Here is a 14770-nt window from a genome sequence, read left to right as displayed (position 1 = left end):
ATCTCTATTTCACTCCAGTCTCGTCACATTTGATCCGCTGTTGCCTCATCTCCTCTTCCTCAGACACCATTTCTCTTTTCTTCACCCTCCACGCTCAGGACTTTGAAGGGAAACATGCCTTATGGACAAAGGATATCAACGGCATGAGGAAAAGTACAGGATTAGTACTTTTTTTCCTCTCTGCGTTGTGCTGGAGCTGTGCAGAACTGGTTCCGCCGTACGCCGGACAGAGAGGAAAACACACAAAAGTCTCGGTGGTGCAGAGAGCTGAGAAAACGGAGAATGCAAGCGAGAAGGAGGGAGAAGGCATCAGTCATCGTGTGTGTGAGTGTGTATGTGTGTGTGTGTGTGTGTGTGTGTGTGTGTGTGTGAGTGTGCATGCAGGGTAGGAATGAAGGAGAGGAGAGAGGGAGGGACAGAGATTGAGAGAAAGGAAGGTGGGAGGGAATAGGAGGAGTATACGTGGAGAGAGCAAAAGGGGAGGAGACATTTTTTCTCCGTTTTCCTGTTCACATTTTTTTTAATTTCCCCCCTTTTTTGTGTAATGATCCCTATACTGTCTCTGTGTACACAGCCGCCTTGTCAGTAGGTCATTATTCTGCCTTTCCACCACTGTTTTCCCCTTGTCATATTCCCCTTTTGTTGAAGCCAGCTGTGTCTTTAAGGCCGTGCACTTGAACTCAGAGAGTGCTTTTCCTTCTCTGTGTACTTCCCCTCCGCTGGCCCCCCAGCACACAGGAAGGAGACACAGCTTGCAGGAGAGAGAGAGAGAGCGAGACAGAGAGAGAGAGAGAGAGAGAGAGAGGAGAGAGAGAGAGAGAGAGAGAGAGAGAGAGAGAGAGAGAGAGAGAGAGAGAGAGAGAGAGAGAGAGAGAGAGCAGGACAGAGGGGCAAAAAGGGGCAGAGAGGGAAATGCAGATGGGGGAGGGGAAAGGTTTGTAAATGGTGGTTCAAGGCTGTGGAAGACTTGGAAATCAGTTCAAGAAATACATCAGATGTACAACAGCATAAACAGCAAGACATATTTTAACCAGAGCCAAGTTTTCTCATTATTGTCGAGGGCTGAGTCCATATTAAAGGAGTATTTAATGTGTTTGGAAAGGTATGAGAGTAGACTGCTGTTGAAACATTGATTTGTGGTATAAATTATGTCCATGTGTTTGCAACATCATGAAAGCATACAATCGAGAAAGTGCAAGGTTAAGGTCACACCATTAAGTGGAGCCTCACATACTGTATCTGCGCAAAATCTCCATGGCAACTGCTGACATACAGGTGAAATGTTTCATAATAATCGTTTGTGTCGTGGGTCACAGAGTGGACTATTATAGCAGTTTAGGCTTCTATCTATTTGTCCATTTTTTATAAAAAAAAAATAAAGAGAGTGGGCAGTCCACTCACCTTGACTGATTTAATTGTTGAGACAGCAGAGGGGGAGACAGAGGGGAGTCAGGAGCTCTGGCAGGATTCGATCGCAGGCCAGCGGGGGCACGCGGCAAACTGAACCACCCGACGCCTCTCACAGCACAGACCTGCATATGTTAAATGGTTCTACATTATACAAGTAGTCCCTGAGCATTTACGTATACAATGTCAAGAGTTTGCACAATGGACTTTAGGTTCACGAACAAGTCTCATGTAACTGCAGGGCATTTCATAACTTTTTAAGCAAAAGATTAAACAAAACGATAGAAAAGTAGAGGAGCAGAGGGTTATTGAAAGCAACTTAAAAGACAAACAGAAGGAAAAGAACAAACTCAACAGGTCCTAGGAAATTCTTAGTCAATTACACACCTGGAAATATAATGCCTTATGAAGTTATACAAAGAGATAATACACACTACATAGTGCCAGAGTTTCCCAGCTCACTCCTCATATCTGTAAACTTTCACGTTCACATTTGAGTTTCAAAACATCAGCAGTGAGCTGCTGGAGGATGAAATTTGGGGGATTCAAAGGAGTGTATCTTTGAATTAAAAACTAAAAAATGCAATTTGCTTTTTGCATAGGAGGCAGAACAAGCAGGAAATCACTTGAAAGGTAACGTACTTCAAGTTTGTTGAATCAATATTTACTCAACAATTATTGATTTATTCATTACTTATACTATTCTTTATCCTTTTCTGTATTGTATTGTTTATTCCTAAGGCACTTAGAGGATGGTTAGAGCCGTAATGTATGCTGTGTTTAGACTGCAACCATGTGAACCAAGGGGGACTGGTTGGGAGGGACTGAAATATAGGCAATTAAAAAGTCACCAACCAAATGAAATCTAGTGAGAAATGACTTTCTTGCTGACTTAATCCTGTCTACGGCTTAGATCAACAAGATATAAGGGTGGATGTAAGGCTGTCTTATCTACAGAGAAAACATGAGAGGAGGGACAATGTCAACATGACATGCACATACAGCACTTGAACTCTAACAGAGAAGGGCCGTCTGCAAAACTGAAGTAAGGCTGGGAGACACAAGACAAAAACAGAACAATCCCACCACAAGCAGTTCGTCCAATTGTCCTGGAATTGTAGATGTTCAAATTTTGGGACTATAGTCAATGTTAACAGCTATACTCCATATTCTTTATATTATCAATGGATCAAATGACTATTTGTATGTGAAAGGTGTCGTTTCTAGTCACCAGAGATCATCTGACTCTGGAGTTCCCCTCAGCTGTAGCGTCTTTCTGTTCGGATTTTTTGGCCAGCAAACGTTGCTGTTTTACTCTCTGCTCACATCAGTGGTGTGTTCGGCTGCAGCAGGAAGCTGTTTTCAGAGATAAAGCTCTACAAACCCCCTGTACACTACCTGCTCAGCACAACAAAGTTAGAAACTAGCTGGTGAACATAGTAAAGGATTTAGCAGCTAAAGAGCCAGATATTTCCCTCAGGAGTTGGTAAAGACCAAAAACAGAGCTGGAAGGGGGTGAATACTGGACTCACATTCATCAGGTGGACACAAACACGACTCCAAATGAATGATAATGTTGCTCTTTAACCGTTAAATCGATAGGAATTCAATATAAATTCTGCTGCCCCCATGTGGCCAAAAAAATTGTTAATGCAGGTTTAAGGACTTCTTGTTCATGAGATTGGTTTGCCAACCACTGTTTTTTTTAAGGTCAAGAGTTTCCATCTCAAACATAATTTTGGAGAGTAGAAATGTTTTTCTCTACTTATTAACCATCTCATGGCCCCTCAGATTTTTCTTGTGACCTCTTGGAGGGTTCAGACCCCTAGGTTGAAAACCACAGCTCATACAGCAGGTGAAAGGCTAGGGTTAGGGTTTCTATGGTTCCATAATAAACATGTACACCATTTACAGCAGCTGGGACTGAGGGTCTCTCATAATTTCTCAACATCTTTAATTTAGCATTAAAAATAAGTCTCCATTTCTGCTTTTTTAAGAGCTAATCAGACAGACGAATGTGATTTTTTTAAAAACGCCTTAAAAAGATAAGAAAAAGGTGGAAAACGTTCATAAAAAGCTACTGTCCAATTGGTGTGATTTGCCTGCAAGGCACCAAACTGAGAAAAGCTAACTTTTTCAATCTAAAAAGAGGGCACTGGTCTAATGCATTGCAAATACAAATAGGTATCGACCCACTGAGAGGTGGAGAGGAGGAGGAGGAGGGAGGGAGGATGATAAAGGTCAAAGGAGGTGTGTGCTGCATTCGCTCATACCTTTTATCAAAGAGGCAAATATACGTTCCACACTTAACCACATTACTGGGGACCAGAGAGGACGGAGAGGGACTGGATGCCACGAGAAACACTTCTCTTTCCTAATGCAGACGAACCAGCCCAAAGACAGTCATTACCTGAGGGGAAAGAGGCAGCATGTGTGTTAGGGGAAGAGATGCTTATACTGGCGCTGATCTTGAAAGGGCCTGGCCGATCGATGGCATTAAGCTCCCTGCGAAAGAGAGAAATCAATATGTTTTTAAAGGCGAAGCAGGCTGCATGTGGTGTATGCGTGTGGGCTTCATTGATACCGCCAGACGTGTTCAGAGAGAAGCTGCTCCTGAAAAAGAACGATCACATTTCGAGGTCAAGTGGTTTAATCTCCGACGCTTATCTACAAAATCACGACACTTGTGAGAAATATGTACATTAAAGGTGTGTGTGTGTGTGTGTGTGTGTGTGTGTGTGTGTGTGTGACATGTCCCATTATCACAGCAGAATACTGGCCAGTGTTTGAGGAGCAACAAATGACACACTGACAGGGAAAATCAATAGTTTTCAGATGGAGAAAGTTGGGCAGAAGCTGTGAGGTGTGAGGATTAGAAAGAAAGAAAGAAGCAGAACGACCTGTGACTCTTTGAGAAAATGAATTGCTTGTTTAAAGACATTGTAATACAATCAGTCTTATAGTTAACAACGGGAACTGCCTACAGAGGTTCACCACATGGAGATGGAGTGGGAAGGAGGTCAACAACAGCAAACGAGTGAGAAAGAGAGACACAAGGGAAACAAAGACAGAGAAGGCAATTTAATTTCCATCAGTCGTCAAAACAATGCTAATCAATACCAAAGACACCCACTCTTCAACACTTTCTACCTCTCTCATCCCACTCACCTCTTTCTTTCTCTCTATCCATCTATTTCTATCTCTCCCGCATACACACTCACAGCAATAATTTACTCTTGAGTTGGCATCTGGGACAAGGAGTGTGACCCAGTAGAGGCAGGAGAGAAGAAAAATCCACACAGATCTGACACACAGTGTCTTCAACGTACCTGCTCTGACACAAATTGAAAGGGGAATAGGAGAAATGAGAAGCATCCAAAAATATTGACATAATACAAAGAAATAAAAATCAGCTCATGACTTGTCCATTAAGCATTAAATGCTGACTTTATAGTTGTCTTTCTATGGCAACCATATGAGGCTACAGAACTTCCTACAAAAGTCCTGCAGTCTGGCCCGGTATTTGACTAAAAGACATACAGACAGACAAATGTGTTTGACGATAGATGACACATGCAGGAATTGAAGGAGAAAGTTGATCCTGAATATGTAACAATGAAGACTGAGAAAGAGTAGCAATGAAGTGTCTGCTTTGTTAGTAAGTGCAATGAGCTTCAAGAAACATGCAGCCAACATTTTTAACAGGAAGAAATTTGAGAAAAGAAACCAGCCTGCTCTCTAGTGGTCACAAAGAGAAACTGAAGTGAAATTCAACACACTGATCAATAGAATCTAAAAAGCAGTGGTGGAAAGTAACAAAAGTACATAATAAAGTACAAAAGCACATTTACTCAAGTATTGTACTTAAACACAGTTTTGAGGTTCTTATATTTTACTTGAATATTTCCATTTTATGACACTTTATACTTATATTTCTCTTCATTTAAGATGGAAATAGAGTACTCTTACATTGATTTCACAGCTGTAGTTACTCTGAAAATCCAGATTTCACATACAACACATATGATGGGCTTATAAAACTCTCTGAAAGGGGTCATGCTGCATAATGAGTACTTTTAGTTTATTTTAAGTACATTTAGCTTATAATACTTCCATACTTTTACTTAAGTTAAATTTTAAATGCAGGATTTTTACATGTCGATAGATAGATAGATAGATAGATGGGTAGATAGATAGATAGATAGATAGATAGATAGATAGATAGATAGATGGGTAGATAGATAGATAGATAGATAGATAGATAGATAGATAGATAGATAGATAGATAGATAGATGGGTAGATAGATAGATAGATAGATAGATAGATAGATAGATAGATAGATAGATAGATAGATAGATAGACTCCTGTGCAGTACTGTCTTGTTAATATGCTATGAGCCTGTGCTGTGTGATTTAGAGCTGCAGTCTTTCAGTGTGTGTTGCTGTGAACTGCTGGTATTTATGAATGCTTTATTGATCTGAAACACACAGACTCCCATCTTGCTATGGCTGCAGCTCTGTGTTCAAAAGAGCACTGGGTGTGTAAGACAGAACTACTGCACAGTGTGGGACAGTTCTTTGAAAATAAGCCCAGATAAATCTAAAGAGGCTAAATGGTCTCAATTCTTTACGAAATAAAAGAACTGCATTAATCCAGAAACACATTTAAGACAGTAGGATAACTGTTTAACCAGTAATCATTCAGTGTTACATTCCAATGCAGTAACAGTGTTACATACTTACTTTTCACCAAAAGTCAAACTGGAAAACAACATAACAGCCAACATACATGAGAGCAAGGAAAAGTAGTGATGGGATGTAATTAAGAACAATTTCGAGGTATTTGTATTTGACTTAAATACGTTTTAGAGGGAAATATTGTACACTTTTACTCCACTACATTGATCTGACAGCTATAGTTACTGATCGCTTTGCAGATAAAAAGGTTTTTATAAACAAAACATACATATTATATACAAAACATATTCTTTCAAAATATGATACATTACAAAATAAATAACCAAACAGTAAATAAAGTAGATTAAATTAGCTCCAATGAATACATTCAAATGCATTAATAATTATAATTTAATAATGGAATATGTACAACGAATATAACACTCTGCAAAATGAGTACTTTTACTTTAAGTACATATTTCTGATAACTTTAACTTTGTGGTGTTGACACTTTTACTTTGAGCACTACTCCCCGCCACTGCTAATACACAAGTTATAGTAATTTTTAATTGTCATTCAATTTTATGCACAACTCCTTGTACTCTTTTATGTTTATATTTTATTTGCATGTTGGATATCATTTTTGTCTTTTGTTTTCTTCTGTTTTGCTTTGGGAATATTTGGATGAGTGTGTTATCAGTAGGTTGTTTATGACAGAAACCAAAACCAAAACAAACCAAACACAGACAAAGGAGTTTTTCTTTGAGTTTTTCACCAGTGATGTAATGTAACTAAGTACTAAGTATTTAGGTAAACTTTTGAGGTACTTTCTTTGAGTATTTCCCTTTTCGGCTACATCATACTTCCACTCCATTGCATTTCAGAGGGAAATATTGTACTATTGTATTACTCGGTACTGATTGATGATTTTTTTTTATTATGATACATTATTATAGATTAAAATGTTGCTTATGTGTTTATGCATCAGAAATAACAATTACTTATAGTTTACAGCATAATATCACCGACAGGGTCCATTTGATACTTCAAGAACTTTTTGTTGATAATACTAACATACTTTGGATTTTGTAAGGGTTTCAATGCAGGCTGTTTATTGTAATGGAGTAGTTTTACATTGTGGTACTGCTACTTAAGGATCTAAGTATTGTTCCACACCTGTTTTTCACAGCCTGGCAACCAAAAAGATGTTCTTATTAGCTTACAACTCTAAAGGAATTAGTTAATAATTTACTAACAATAAATTAAGGAATTAGTTACAACCTATAAATCATAGATAAAGGGTTCCTTGTTTGAAAGCAGAACCAAAATGGGTATCTAGTAATCTACAATAGCACTGTTATCTGCAACACACAAAAATAACCTATTAGAGAGTCACAATAAGGGATAAACACGGCTATTATATCAAATGTCATCATAGGACTGTAAAATTACAGTCACAGAGTGAACCCCCCGCCCTGCACACACACACACACACACACACACACACACACACACTCAGCTGTTTACCTTCGCTGCCCATATTTGGACCGGGCGGGGTGTCGCTCTCGCGGGCTGCCAGTCGGCTCTTGCTCACGGCTCTGAGTGAAGGAAGTGAGTCACGCTGACGGTAATGTTACGTCTCTGTTGCAGCAGCACCGGGAACAGAACAGAGAACAAGGAAGCAGCATGTGCTGACCATAATAACTCCCCTTCACATCAGCACAGACAGGCACGCAACCACGAGACAACAGGCGAGGAGCCCGAGGACGCTCAACACTGTTTTAAACGTGAGTACTAGTTAGTTTCTTAAAACACTGTAGTTTCTTGTGTCGTCTTTAATAGGAAAACGCTGTGATTGTAGCCTGTTCTTAACGCACGTATTGGCTAATTTGTCTCTATCGTGTTTGATTAATTGTTACAATTTTGTTATAATTATAAGTTCGTCACTGGCTTTGTTTCTTTTTAATGATTCATTTTTGTTTTTACTGTTTTTAAGTGTTTTTTGATCCACCACGAAAACTTTTTCTAACTACCCAACTCCTAACCTTATCAAACTAAGACTTTTAAAACGTATAAGCTACATAATACTGTAATATTACCTTGTTAAATTGTGGTAACTCCATAATGTAGGCTAACTTTATCTTCTATATCGAAATTAAAGCCGTGGGCTTGTTTCTACTCATTTCCATTGGGGGGTTTCCGCGCTGTCAGAAAACCCAATTGTGTTATTTCCAGCATGTAGTTTCCTTCATCACGCCAGAAAGAAACAGACAAAAGGGTGATGGGTAAAATAGCTGTCGTTTGATCCGTTTCTCGTTGTAATGTATATTTCCACTAGCAGCCATACACAAGCACGTGCCCCCTCCTTGAGTCACACACAGTTGTGTCTTCACTGCTTTGTTGTGTCGCCTTTGTTTCACGCAGACGCGAAAACAAGTTTCGTCGTCACCCAAAGTGAATATCGACAAAACCAGACAAAACACTTTAAATGGGTCAAACATCTTCACCTGTAGCTGTCTGTCAATCTCACCTGCCTACCTCTATTCAGACCGGATTACACTGATGGTGGTGCGACAGGCTGTTTTGGCCTAGTTTGTGGAAAAAAACATATGAAGTTATGGTATGTTAAACACACATTGAGCACACCAACAAGCTGTCAAGTGACAAACAAAAGAAAGGATCCATCTTGTCCTCCATCAATACACTAACATTTGTGTTAGTGTTGGTATGCAGTATATTGAATGCACAGAGGAGCAATTCTTCTGCAAATGGGTCAAGTTGATGTCTTCACATGTCAAATCAAAACAGTATCAGCAGAGTCTGTGATAATGGTTCAGTAAACAGACAGACAGTAAACATGGTGTGCAGATTGAGAAGCTGGCTGGAAGCTTTTTTAGGGCGTCACTGAATCTCTGATTAGATCAAAGAATTGACACTTGTAAGTTAAGTAATCAGAGAAAACAAACGCAGGCAGTGATGGGAATGTCTGGAAGTTTCTCTACTATCTAGAAACATGTATCATTAATTTGGTGTGATGCAAGCTAGCTGAAAACATGACTCATCTCGGCTGTCTGTTGTAGAATACATTATACTGAATCAGTAGTGATACGTGGGGTGTTGTGTGTAGTCAGTGAACACCTGGCAACACGGCCAGAATGGTGTCATGATAATCAGAGGAAATTATTTGAACATGTTTAACATGTTGTCCTGTGAAAACCATTCATTCATGGTTAATCCCTCAAGTCATTTTAATCATAAATACCAAATAAATCACTGTTTCTAGCTTCAAATAGCAAATATGAATATTTACTGTATTCTTTAGTCCTCTGTGCTGACTGTCTTTGTTTTCTTGTTTTTTTTACTGTTTGTTGGACATAACAAGCTTAAACTAAATGATAATTGTCACTATTTTCTAACATTTTAAAGAAATGATAAATCAGTTAATCAAGAAAATAATGTTCAGATTAATTAATGATGAAACTCACGATTACTTGCAGTATAGCATTATAATCTAATTTTGCATTTTAACCCTGATTTTAGATCACTGCAATGGGAATCATGTTAACTATAATTTTCTTTAGTCCACCACAAAATTATTCTGTTTGAAGACATACACACTGAATATTAAATATAAAGTCTCATATTCTTAACACGAAACGCTTTGACGCGTCTACCAAAAGCTCCGTCAGCTACAACACCTAATCTGTTTTGAATTCCTGTGACCTCTTTAACGCAGCATGGAGAAATTCAAGCACAAGGCTGCTTTGACATTTTTCACAGTCGTAGCAGAAGTCTGAAACTGGAAAACCTACCGGAAAAACCTGTGTTCATGCATGTGTGTCGGACAAAGAGGCATCCTGCAGGTCAGCGTGTTGCAAGATGTATAACCTTTTGCTGGTGGAGACTGTTGGAATGGACATTTTAGTTGCTGAGTGATGGCAAGAAAAACAGAGTTGTTTAACTGAGGAAGCTGCTGCAGCAACAACAACCTGAAGAATACATGTTGACCCTGTCACCTCGCAGACTAATAACTGACTGGAATATCAAAGCTGCTGTTTAAACATCTAAACATAAGGCTGATAACACACAGATGCTCTCATAGTACAGGTAATGGCAAAACATATTTGTTAGGGATTTAAAAGTTACTACTACTCTTGCTTGTTGCGTCACAGGCTCATCACTGTTCTCAAGTGGAGGCTGTGGCTACGTCTACCAGGGCAAATAATAATTTTCTCTCCCAACACATTACACAGGCTGAAGCAACAGTGGTGTGTTTCAAGCCACAATGACAAATGACTGTCTGCACCTCAAAGTTCAAGGCACGACTTTCTCGTCAGGGACACCAGCAGGATGTTTTTAACACGCAAAGTTTGAATTGCCTTGGCCTTTTATTGAGTGCACTCTCCTCTCTGGTCAGGCTGACACTGGCACCCAAAGAGACACACTATCAGAGGATATACAACACAGTGGGCTCATTGGATTTGCATTTCAGAATACTTGCATGTCAATGCGGCAGCACTAGTTTGCATCCCGTTTGCCTGAATACAAACTCTAGCCTTTTGTCAACACAGAGCCATGTCCGTAGCAGTAAAATGCCTGGCAGTCTTTTACACACGCTTAACGCAGAGCTCCCCTGAAGGTAATAAAAATAGATGGCTCTGGGGCAACTGTACAGGGAAGTGCTGTTATCGCTGCAACTGAAGTTCCTGCCCCCCCCCGACAGCTCATTGAAGGGAAGTCGTGGTCTGTTACCAAAAACTCTAATCACTCTACTTCTTTTCACTTCGGTTTGCAAGAAAAAGGAGAGTGGTATGTGATTACAGAATCACATACTCATACTTGCATACACAGAAAAACAAAGAAGATTTTTTTTGGCAGCCACAAGTGATTTTTTTCTTTCTTCTCTTCTGTTTCTACAGGCACCATGAAAAGAGAGGTGAAGGCTGGAGTCAACTTCCTCAAACGCCTGGCTGTGGCACGTGGCAAGCTCAATGCAGCCAAAGCAGAATTGTTTGCTGAGAAGCTACAGAAACTTTTATGCGACAAATATGCTGACCACTGGTACCCTGACTGCCCCAGCAAAGGCCAGGCATACAGGTTACCGATAAGAAAAATGCACACAATTGTCAACTACAAAGATCATAGAATTATATCCCTATTATTGCCTGAGAGATCCACATAATCTTAATCTTTAATTCTTCACAGGTGTATCAGGATAAACAACGGAGTTCCCTGTGATGAAGTGGTCCTGAAGGCATGCGAGGAGAGTGAGCTCACGGCCAGTGAGCTCGGCCTTTCGCTTGAGATCACGCTGTGGATCGACCCACTGGAGGTGTGTGCAAGGTGAGTCACTGGCTGGCCTGCTGAGGCAGAGGCAAAGGATGACACAGACAGACACGCTTCAACAACAAAGAGTCTTTTCTCAGTCTAGCCGAGAATTGTCAGTGAGTTTAAGTCATGATGAATTCTGTGAAATGATGACAATTAACGTGGGAATTAAAAAGTATGAATATGAATGACAGTTGAACTAAAAATGACGTGTGTGTGGTTTAAAATGATCCACTGCCTCTTCACAGATCTGGAGAGAACAGCAGGCCCTTCACTATAGCCTGTTTCGAAGAGGAGGGTGTGAAGGGAGAACAGGACGACTCCTCTGTAATTCTGGACACATCAGATTACCACTCTGCTACCTCTTCAGATTGTGGTTCCACTGCGTCGAGCGACACAGAGGAGGAGACGACAAAATATGGTGAGACGGAGGGAGAGCAGGAAAAGGAGGTCATCAAGAAGGAAGCAGTAGAAGGCGACACCTACACGATAGCAATGGTGCCCAGGATTCGAAAGCGGCACGGAGAAGGACCAAATAAAGTAAAATACGTCAGAAATATGGTAATTATTTTTCCCTCTCTTTTAGGACCTTACGATCTGTTGGTATCTCGCAATTAAAGGATATAGCTGGTGAGATGCCACTAACACGTGTTATGTGTGTGTTGCCAAAGCCTGATTATAGGTTGTTCCTCTGTGTCATAGAGCTTCAATGAGCCACAGTGATGCAGTGGGTGACATGTTCCTTCATTACCATGAACATGGGCACTGTAGTGTACAGTCAGTACCACATACACATTACCTGTAAATACTCGCTAGAGCATCAAATGTGTATTAATCCACCGCCGAAAATAGTTCCCAGAAAATGCACCAATTACATGTTTGCCAAAAACTACAATTCCTGGAAACTCTCCACCATCCCCTCTAATCTCTTGTACTCCTTCCAATCTTTCTCTCTGTTCAGATCCCTGCTAGCCTCCAGTACTTCTACCACCCTGCACCAGTTTGGCCTCAGTACAAAAAGGGCGCTCCAGTGTTTCTCAACACTGTGTGTGTGCCTCCTGCCCCGCCGCCTCTGCCCCAGCAGGTATTTGGCTACTACATCTTGCCGCAGCCGTCTCCGCAGTTCATTCTGCCTCAGGCCACTCTGCAGCCATGGGGAGCTGTGAAGGGTTAGACCGTCCAGGAAGGTGAAGGTGGATAGAGTGTTACAAGCTCCTTCAACTGAGCCATGCCATGTCACGTCTCTGAGTTCAGCTAAACCTGGGCCAAAAAAGAACATTTTTAACTGCAGCTCAAAGTTATTCCTTACACAACCTGTAATAATTCCTCCTTTTTCATTTCTGGTGACTTGTAATTGATGGCTTGTACTCAGCACAGAGATATCGCTGAACTTGAGTGAAAACTGTTTTTTTGACTCTGTCAGGTCTGCACTGCTAGTCTTTTCTTCTTTTTTTTAATACATACTGTATGCTTTAATAATGACTTCAGTCACTGGGTGCTTGGACTAACTCAGGAACTCTCAGCAATATCCTCAAAGCCAAATAATTGTCTTTTCAGGTGTTTTATTTGTTATTATATCAATCTCTTTGTCAGTTATCTCACCAAATATGGTGGCCACAGTGTGAACGTCACAGTTAATCAATGTAAAATGTGACTCAGGGTTTTAATCTATTGTAGCTAGAGTGACAATATCTGTATATTAAGAAGAATATTTTTACTAAACTGCTTGTACATAATACATAACTTAGACACCGTAGACCGATACACACTTTCTAACCTCACTGTCTTATTGTTGTAATTTATTTGGCCACCACTGGATGGCACTCACAGCTAATACATGAAATTGTATTTTTTTTTTTTTAATCAACAACGGCTGCTGTATAATGCAAATCTAACTTTACAGAACACAAACATGGTTTCAAACAGCTTAAACTGTGTCTGCTGTCAGTAAAATGAATAATGAGCCTTATTGAGGTTTTATGGCCTGTTTAAAGCTATGTGTTTTTAAGGTTTTTTTTATTGTAAATAACTGTCTATGAATATCTGCTACAGCTATATACATCCTGAATACAAGTTTCACTCACTTTCTTAGGTACTGTGATTATTTAATTATTTTGATGCATATTTATTTAATGCCCATGCAACTTTGAAGCTCATCTGTGTCGTTAAGCATTGTTTAGCTTTCACCTTTTGCATTAGCCATTTAACCTTCTGATTGCAGCAGATTAAATCACCTCATGAAATTGAATATGTTCTCTTGCTTATATCTATAAACAATACTTTTGTATGCAGAGTTTGATGCGGTATAGAAGTGTTGTCTGTGTTTTCTCTGTTAAAAATATGTCAGTCAGTCTGAACACTACTTAAAGTCCTTCTGTCACTCAGAGCTGAGAGGATGGTCATTGCCTTCAGCCAGATGCGGCAGCGGAAGGATTCCTGTGCGCAGGGTGCTCATTTAGCCCAAGGTCACGACGCTGTTCCTCCTTTAACAGACCTAGTACAGAGGGTGAGGGGAGAGTTTGTGTCTCACTGTTTGTTTGGCCTGTGGAGGATTCGCAGGAAATGAAAGGACATCGTGGCAGCTCAAAGTACACTAGAATACAGCTGGATAAGATGGCAGTTAGTCCAAGAGAAAATGGCAACAAATAAGTTATGTGAGGTACACCAATAAATAATGAAGTAGGCATATTTACAAGATCATACAAAAAAGGCAAGACCTTAGAGGAAAAAAACCTGAAACGCCCTATTTATAAATGGAAGAGTGAAGGCCAGGACAGTTATGGTGAGTTGCCACTGTTTGCAAAACCTTGACTGTACACTTTTGAATAAACAGCAGAGGATGAAGCCACGCAGCCGCGAGGTGTCACTCTGTAGCTGTTGTGGGACTCGTGCTCACCACCGTACACTGCAGTACACTGTCAATACATAGATAAAAACATGCAACATGAGGTTCCTGGAATTTAATTTCTTATAGTTTACTTTAGTTTTGTACAGGAAAGGAACAGAGGAGATCACGTGGCTTGTTCCCTGAGAATTAAAATACAAAACAGAGTTTTTCTTGTAACATATTGTCTAAACCAGTTTTTACAATATATGTGATTAGACTTATTCAAATGGTATGAAGACAAATAACATACAAACAACTGGGACACATAACAACGCGCACTCACGCACGCACACAACACAAAGACAAAGAATTCATTTGTGGCAGACTGACGCACAGTCTTAAAATAATACGCATGCAAATAGGAGCAGACTACATAGCCTACTGTGTGCAAATGGCATCAGTGCGCGTAACCACGCCGCGCCGGTCGGTAGGAGTGTGAAGGTGAGAGTATACTAGATGCAAAGTGTTTCG

The 14770-nt window shown here is 40.2% G+C and overlaps 1 protein-coding gene across 1 annotated transcript; it reads left to right on the top strand.

Moving 5' to 3' along the window:
• The first annotated feature begins 7788 nt into the window (after nt 1-7788).
• LOC139290167 (maternal B9.15 protein) lies at nt 7789-13660 on the top strand. Its single transcript, XM_070911860.1, has 5 exons — nt 7789-7871; nt 11004-11181; nt 11290-11427; nt 11661-11973; nt 12374-13660. Exons 2-5 carry the CDS (start codon nt 11009-11011, stop codon nt 12584-12586), a joined length of 837 nt encoding a protein of 278 aa, XP_070767961.1. The 5' UTR covers nt 7789-7871; nt 11004-11008; the 3' UTR covers nt 12587-13660.
• Nucleotides 13661-14770: the final 1110 nt, after the last annotated feature.

Source organism: Enoplosus armatus, chromosome 9 (genome assembly GCF_043641665.1).
Source record: "Enoplosus armatus isolate fEnoArm2 chromosome 9, fEnoArm2.hap1, whole genome shotgun sequence".
In the NCBI taxonomy this organism is placed as follows: domain Eukaryota; kingdom Metazoa; phylum Chordata; class Actinopteri; order Centrarchiformes; family Enoplosidae; genus Enoplosus; species Enoplosus armatus.
Note: the sequence above shows the minus strand (reverse complement) of the source record. Positions and strands in the feature narration are given on the sequence as shown.

Coding starts and splice junctions, on each gene's coding strand:
- LOC139290167 (XM_070911860.1), top strand. CDS start 11,009: ATGAAAAGAGAGGTGAAGGCTGGAGTCAACTTCCTCAAACGCCTGGCT. Junction 11,182..11,289: donor AGCAAAGGCCAGGCATACAG/GTTACCGATAAG, acceptor AATTCTTCACAG/GTGTATCAGGATAAACAACG. Junction 11,428..11,660: donor CCACTGGAGGTGTGTGCAAG/GTGAGTCACTGG, acceptor GCCTCTTCACAG/ATCTGGAGAGAACAGCAGGC.